Source organism: Triticum dicoccoides, chromosome 6A (assembly GCF_002162155.2).
Source record: "Triticum dicoccoides isolate Atlit2015 ecotype Zavitan chromosome 6A, WEW_v2.0, whole genome shotgun sequence".
Lineage (NCBI taxonomy): Eukaryota > Viridiplantae > Streptophyta > Magnoliopsida > Poales > Poaceae > Triticum > Triticum dicoccoides.
Window position 1 is genome coordinate 36,165,442 of NC_041390.1, and position 7,968 is coordinate 36,173,409.

The 7,968-nt window shown below is 43.5% G+C and overlaps 1 protein-coding gene across 3 annotated transcripts; it reads right to left on the bottom strand.

Moving 5' to 3' along the window:
- Positions 1-945: 945 nt before the first annotated feature.
- LOC119314398 (ubiquitin thioesterase OTUB2-like) lies at positions 946-5,576 on the bottom strand. 3 transcript variants are annotated; one of them, XM_037589112.1, is made up of 10 exons: positions 5,099-5,576; positions 4,967-5,011; positions 4,123-4,197; positions 3,308-3,358; positions 2,763-2,900; positions 2,561-2,680; positions 1,966-2,024; positions 1,820-1,875; positions 1,636-1,742; positions 946-1,528 (listed from the first exon to the last, which is right to left on the bottom strand). In XM_037589112.1, exons 5-10 carry the CDS (start codon positions 2,865-2,867, stop codon positions 1,286-1,288), a joined length of 690 nt encoding a protein of 229 aa, XP_037445009.1. In that variant the 5' UTR covers positions 2,868-2,900; positions 3,308-3,358; positions 4,123-4,197; positions 4,967-5,011; positions 5,099-5,576; the 3' UTR covers positions 946-1,285. The 3 variants fall into 3 exon arrangements, with proteins under 3 accessions (XP_037445009.1, XP_037445010.1, XP_037445011.1); XM_037589113.1 differs by lacking the exons at positions 3,308-3,358; positions 4,123-4,197; positions 4,967-5,011; positions 5,099-5,576 and adding an exon at positions 2,099-2,421 and having other exon boundaries at positions 2,763-2,782; XM_037589114.1 differs by lacking the exons at positions 2,561-2,680; positions 2,763-2,900; positions 3,308-3,358; ... (1 more) ...; positions 4,967-5,011; positions 5,099-5,576 and adding an exon at positions 2,099-2,554.
- Between the last annotated feature and the right edge of the window lie 2,392 nt (positions 5,577-7,968).

Sequence of the window (7,968 nt, forward strand, 5' to 3'; positions counted from 1 at the left end):
CAACCAACCATGTCCTTGATGTAGCTTTTGATTGTATCACAGTTCAGAGATCTTTCTTGTCCGTGTGTGGTTCAGTCACTTCGATTTGATGCAATTTATCCAACTAGTGAAAAGGTCGTATGGTATAGAAAAAGTTGCTCTATCCCAGTAGTTTCTTCCAACGGGAATCAGAACTAGGAAGATGAGCAATGATATTGTGGAACGTATGCTCTTCAGGAAGCTGTCCCGCTCTGTAAATGACATCTCGAATCCTTTCACTTGGATCCAATCCAATCTGAAGATGAATTTATCTCAAGACTGCAGCAGGTCTGAAGCCTCCAAGTGTTGATGTCTGGTGCCAATACAGTTGATCCATTTTCCTTCTTCTTCTCTTCCGTCGTCGTCTGAATGTTGATGTCTGCCGTGGATGATACAAGCAGGGTAACCAGCAGAGATAGAAAATATATTGGATTACATCACAATGTAAAGCCAAAAAAAAGGGCACCAAGTTGTGACTCAAACAGGTTCCCAAGCCATTCCTGGAAAATATATTGGATTATCATACAGGTTCAGACACAAGAAGGGTAACCAACAGAGATAGAAAGAATCGCAAATAAACCAATCACAGAAACTAATTAAACGGTTGTATTCATCCCTGTATATTGCCAACTGATCAATCCAGTGGCACCAGCACTATGTACTGTGCCAACAGAAGAAAGAATGCACAAGTATCTCTGCTTCATTACTGTATTGGTGGGTAGGCAGCAGCCCCAACTCAACATTAACCTAGCAAAATCTGTTGAATTTCTGCATGTGAGATCTATAGGCTTGTATTGCCATCAGCAGCAGAACAACTCAACTTAACCCAGCCTTGTTTAAGTGACTAATATAAATGAGAAAACTAGGATATTTTCATCATCCACATTGCTGCAAACAAAACGGCAAGCCACCAAAGAGACATGTCCAAACAAGAGCAATATTTGTGTCTTCCAGAACATACAAAAAAGACCAGCCGATATCATGCCCATGTTCAAATTTCAAAAACACAATTAAGAAGTTCGAATGCGATCACAGAACATTCACTCGTATACCAGCCAACAGAAGAAGAATGCAAAAGTATATGCTATGCCTACCCCAACTTCATCGGTGGATCTACTCTACAACTAAACTCAGCAACACTCTCATTCAACGGCAGCAGCCCAACACAACTTTAATCCGGAGGAATCTGTTGACTTGAACTCTGGTCAGCAGGATGTTCTCTCTAGGAAGTCTGTTGAATTGAACTCTGATCACCAGGATGTTCTATCTAGGAAGCCTGATGACTTGAACTCTCGGAAGGAGGAGCGCGCGGGTAGATGATGTCGTAGTGATTACCATTGTACAGCAGGGTCACAGCCGGACGGGGAACTCCAGGACTAGTGTAGATATCTCGAGCATATCCTCCTTGGAATGTTTCCACTATGAGGGTTACGTCAAGCGCGCTGGCCAAGGCCCTCATCATAAGACCTTCCGATTCCACACGAGCTGGAGTGACGTACAGAAAGCACCACTGTTTGTGCAACAAGAAGTCAGGTAAAATGAGTGCCGTGTATCCAACAATGGATGCACTGGAAATTCAGCACGAGTTAATGTAAGGAAAGGGATGCTGATACTGACAACTTTCAGACTGTAAACTCCACTGGCGACATCTGGTATATGCGGTACATACTCTGCACTGTGCGAGCATATCTGGATAGCTACTAGTAATCTGAGGAAAGCAAAAACTAACCAATAAAATGTGTCAGAAACATGAATTACGATGAACAGAAGGAAATGTAAGTTCAAGGGTGTTTTTTCTCACTGTCTTGCGTCTTATCATATGTGCTGAAGAACTTGAGAAGTTCCTCTTTACGGCAACTAAAAATGGCACATATTATGTCAGTGAGATAGAATGCATTCATCTATAATACTTTGATGGAATTGCAGAAAACCAAGAGAATCAAAAACCTGCTACTTGATTCCGTGTTCTTCCATCTCTTTACTTTCTCAAGCAGCTTCTTAAATGCCTGAAAGAATCAGCGACTCAATTATTCACAGTTGAAAATCATACCACTACAAATATTACATACAGAATACTGACCAATAGCAGCATATTAAAGAACACAGCTAAGACAACTCCCTGAGAAGCTTCAGTCATTGCACATATACTATAGCATAGTAACAGAACAGTGAGGTGGCTGTACAATAATAACCAGAAGGTGTGCATTGTTGCAGTGCTCAAACAAGCATAAAATTATGTTATTTCCCCATTATATTGCGGTTCTTCCTTTGCAAGTAAATTTCTCTTAAGGCCGTTGTTACAATCAGGTTGTTAACTTCACAATAAGCTTCAAATTTGAGTTTGTGCCAACATTGTCTAAAACTGTGACGGCATGCCACTACTGTTAAGCAATTGTGCATCTCCTGCAAATGACAAACAAAGAGAGTGAGATGCCAGATGCTGCTTGAAGTGTACTTTGTAACCTGAAGAGAATCATCATCCCTTGCAATTGCAAACATGTTTATCCAAGAAAGAACAAATATGGAGAAGGCGAGAACTTACTCTGCTGCTCCTGGGAAACTTAGAGTTCCATCGAAGATCTGCATGTCGTGCAGACGCTGTTTCAACAACATCAAGGAGACGGCGTTCCTCATCTGTGTCCGGCCTATCAATAACTTGCTCCTGTTGTACATTCGCATAAACAGAGAAAGTTAACTAACTAAACCTACATCATATGCTAAGAAAAAGAGAGGAGGGCAATTACTAGGTAGGAAAATATGAAGCTCCTGTAGAAACACTCCCCATCTCCAATCACCGGTCTAAATTCTGAATAGCCATCAAGACTGTTCATCCCATTAGAAGAAACCATATAACGATTCCTTACTTCGGAGATGGGTTGTGTCTGCAACAACCACACAAATACGAGAATTTAAATTACAGAGTAGAACATGGAAAGAACATATCTAAAAATGTGATGGGAAGTTTGTTTTTATTCCAATTTTTGGTTTTTGAAACCACTATCATATATAATCCCATCACCAGTATTGATCTATTGCTGTTCAGTAAGAAAAGAAGAACATATATGTTATTGTCTGATAAACTCAACAACAGTACAAGTACGATTCAGCTTCCATCAAACTATCACAACCAAGAGTTAACATACAATTTTATCCATAAAAGAGAAAATAATCCTTCTGAACAGTTCATCGTATGGAACCATGAATCAAAGTATCTTGTGATCTAGGACATCATCCTGTAATTTCACGCACTTCAAATTTGAACATCACATTAGGCAAAATGGAGACAAACCTGGTGCTGGACATGTTCCGAACATATTTGCCTTCCTTCTCTACAAAAAATCTGTTTGACAAGAAATGAAGAAAACGAAGTTAAAGTCCATACATCCTGCCAGTCTTACAATTGTACAAAATCAACAAGAAGCCGAGCATTTTCCTTTTCCCAGTAAAAAAAACAAGAATGTAGGAAGACCACAAACGTTCAAGTCCAAAGCTCTTTATTTTCGACAACTATTAAATGAAATTATATTCTGAGGTTTCTGAAAGAGTTCGAGGTACCAATCAACCCTATGGCGAAACTTCTCAACCAAATCCTGAAGTGGTCAGAGATTTTGCATGTAAATGACAAACGATTTACAGAAATTATGTTTGGTTATGCAGTCTTGAACTAATGTCTAGACTAAATCTTCTGATAGCAATATTTGTTTACGAAGGAAGATTGCACATTCAACTTCAGCCTGTTACGGAAATATTGCAGTAATCAGGACATGACCTCCAGATTTCCAGAAATTTTACAGACAGCAATTTCAACAAAATAGCCATCCGCTTCAAAATACGATGCCAGATTTCGGAAAGGCCCACAAGCAACAAGGACGTGTGTACTGCCGCCAACATTTGCCCTAGATTCCTCCTCTACTCTAGGACGCCACATGATGCTCAAACCGCCTTGATTAAACTAACAGGTCCAGAATTAACATGAAACAAACAGAAATCAAGAATCCCAATTCCAGTTTCTATGCACATAAAATAGGTAAGTACAAGAATGATCATATGGTCATACCACCCAAGAATCACAAGTGCGAAGATTAAATAAGATTCAGGTCATACCTTGTTCTTGAGCCAGCTCCAGGGTGATTTCCCCTTTTCAGGCCTGGGTCTCACCTTGACTTGTCATAGTTTTTCCTACTCCACAGAGTTAGCATCAGGATTCACGCATTTTGTACTATTAGCAAGGTGTAAGGACTAACATGATTGAAAAATGTGGAGGTGTCCAAATCCTCTATACTCTTGCCGATTTTTATATGAACTAAATTTCGACTTCCGAGGCTTCGTTGTCAGATTCAAACTTTCAGGTAACAGATGGCCAAAGGCCAAAACTTCTCGACCAAACTCCAGGGTGGAGTAAGAAATCAAACACTTTTGCATAAAAGTGGCCGAGGATCTAGATAATGTACATCAAGTTAAGTAATCCAGTGCAAGCATTCAGATTAACTTCTCCTATAATACGATTCATTTATACCGAAAACTGATTCAATTTGGCTTCAGGATTTCTTGCCAAAGTATCACAGCAACCACTGCCACAACATGATCCTCAAATCTCCCCACATTTTCCACTTGCAGCAAAATATGTCATCACACTGAATAGAAGAGTCAACAAGCACAAGACTGGACACCTAAATCTTGAACAGTTTCGAATAATCACAACAAGATCCTCGTCCATCTCTAAATTCATACTGCACCGCAAGAAGCACCCTGAGTCATAATCATGAAATACCTAATCAAACTGTCCCCAACATTTGCCCAAGATTGCGCGTGTATTACTCTAAATCATCCCCAAGATTTCAACAAACTTAAAGAGATCACAGTTCCACACCCCGAACAAGAAAATGGTCACAGTTCCATACTCCAAATCACAAGCGAGCAAGCAAGAAGACCAGATTCAGGCTATTACCTTTTCCTTTCCCGGGACTGCGTCTTTGGCGTGCGGCGATTCCACCTGCTCGAGAAGAAACCAAGAAACGCTCAAGAACGCACTCCAGCAACTCCAAGAACTCCAAGAAACAACATCGCGAACGCCCATCACCTGCTCCTCCTCGATGATAACCGACTGCCCCTCTCGTACCGCCTGCTGGAACACCCGCGTGTAGTCGAACGGCAGCGTCGCGTCCCTCGGCACCACCATCCTCCTCCCCGCCGAGGAGCTTGACCCCCCGGCTCCGAAGTCGGGGATGCTGCCCGCGGAGCTTGGGGGAAAAGGTGCCGGAAAGGGAACGGCGGCCAGCCTGCCCTTCCTTTGGACCCACGCCGCGGCGGAGCTCGACCCATCGGCGCCGCCGCCGGCGTAGTCCGTGGGGCTCGGAGGAGGAGGAATGTCCCTGGGCAGCAGCGTCTCCTTGCCCTTCCGCGGGTCCACCACCGTGGCGGAGGTCGACCCGTCGGCGCCGCCTCCGGCCTGGTCGAGGTGGAGGGGCGTCGCGCGGGGAGGTGGAGGTGGCGGCGCAGCAGCGGCCGGGGCCCCATCCCCATTGGAGGAGGCGTTGGAGTTGGGGTCCGGTTCTTGGATGCGGTCCTCCTCGACCGGTGGTTCTGAACCGGGTGCGGGTGGCTCCATCGCGGTCGCAGCGGGGGGACTCGCGTGGCAATTCCGCTAACTCGCGGGGGGCGTAGAGAAGAAACGTGTGGAGGGTGCGGGATGGAAAAGGGGAGAAGGCTTGACGGCTATTTTTTTGGAAAACCTGATGGCGGTTTAGTCCTTGGGAGTTTTCTTTTCTGCAACCAACTTCACGTTGAACCACGGATAGGCACACACAGGTCCCAGGAAAAATAAAATGCGTTAAAATAAGAAAAATAAATGTAGTTTTTATTTTTTTCGAGTGAAATGGGAGTTTTATTCCAAAAGTGTAGAGTTACAATCAGCCGACAAAAGTTCAGCTATACATGGATGGCCTCTGCGAAGCCAACAAGCTGTACTATGATCAGTTCTACCATGATTTGCCGGATGATCTGCTACTCTATTCCAGCCCCTAGAAATTTTTATAGGAATAAACTCCCTTCCTACCATCAGATCCTTAATCTAAGATGAGATGCCCATATGCTAATCGGTTCAACTCATTAGAAGTTAGAGCAGATAGTGTCGTCGTCGAATCCGATTGAACAACCACCGAAAGAGTAGTATGCTCGACAGACAGTGCCATCTCCTCCATTATTGCATGTAGCTCCGCCTCAAGAGCACCGTTGCAATGAAATAAGCAACGGTGTGCCGAGAAAGTAACACTCCCGTCCCAGTTCCGAAGTATCATGCCTGACCCTGCTGACCCGTCTTCTGCTAACAGGAGCCATCCACTGATAAAGCTACCTTGCCCGGCATCGGCGACGGCCACGGTTTTGTACGACGCTTTGGGTTTTTTAGTTGGTACCATCAACCACTCCTCCTTCCCCATTTTTCCTTTCACAGTCTCTTTTGTAATATACTTATTTGCCTGCTGAATTGATTTGAAATAACTGTCCAGAAACTCTACTGAGACCTCCACCTGAGCAGCTTCCTTATCATGTGTTAAATCTGTACGAACTTGCCATACCCGCCAGACCAACATAATTATCATATCCCGCACTTTGTCCGAACAATTTGCAAATACGTTCAGCAGCCACTCTTCTCCATTGTCCAGCAAGTACTCGTTCCCCGGCAAAGGCCAATAAATGTAGTTTCCATCACAGCATATTTTGTGGTAATGAAATTAGTGGCGAGTCACATGTAAATCCTATATACTATTACTTAAGCAGATGAATTTAGTGGCGAGTCACATGTAAATTCCTTTGTTTCCTACGTAACCAGCATGTACCGAAGTTATTATTTATTTCCTTATATCATGATAAAAGTTTATTATTCATGCTAAAACTGTATTAACCGAAAACATAATACATGTGTGAATACATAGACAAACAGAGTGTCACTAGTATGCCTCTACTTGACTAGCTCGTTGATCAAAGATGGTTATGTTTCCTAACCATGGACAAAGAGTTGTTATTTGATTAACGGGATCACATCATTAGTTGAATGATCTGATTGACATGACCTATTCCATTAGCTTAGCACCCGATCGTTTAGTATGTTGCTATTGCTTTCTTCATGACTTATACATGTTCCTATGACTATGAGATTATGCAACTCCCGTTTGCCAGAGGAACACTTTGTGTGCTACCAAACGTCACAACGTAACTGGGTGATTATAAAGGAGCTTTACAGGTGTCTCCAAAGGTACATGTTGGGTTGGCGTATTTCGAGATTAGGATTTGTCACTCCGATTGTCGGAGAGGTATCTCTGGGCCCTCTCGGTAATGCACATCACTTAAGCCTTGCAAGCATTGCAACTAATGAGTTAGTTGCGGGATGATGTATTACAGAACGAGTAAAGAGACTTGCCGGTAACGAGATTGAACTAGGTATAGGATACCGACGATCGAATCTCGGGCAAGTAACATACCGATGACAAAGGGAACAACGTATGTTGTTATGCGGTCTGACCGATAAAAGATCTTCGTAGAATATGTAGGAGCCAATATGAGCATCCAGGTTCCACTATTGGTTATTGACCGGAGACGTGTCTCGGTCATGTATACATTGTTCTCGAACCCGTAGGGTCCGCACGCTTAAGGTTACGATGACAGTTATATTATGAGTTTATGCATTTTGATGTACCGAAGGTTGTTCGGAATCCCGGATGTGATCACGGACATGACGAGGAGTCTCGAACTGGTCGAGACATAAAGATTGATATATTGGAAGCCTATGTTTGGATATCGGAAGTGTTCCGGGTGAAATCGGGATTTTACCGGATTACCGGGAGGTTACCGGAACCCCCCGGGAGGTATATGGGCCTTAGTGGGCCTTAGTGGAAGAGAGGAGAGGTGGCCATAGATGGGCCGCGCGCCCCTCCCCCCCCCCCTTGGTCCGAA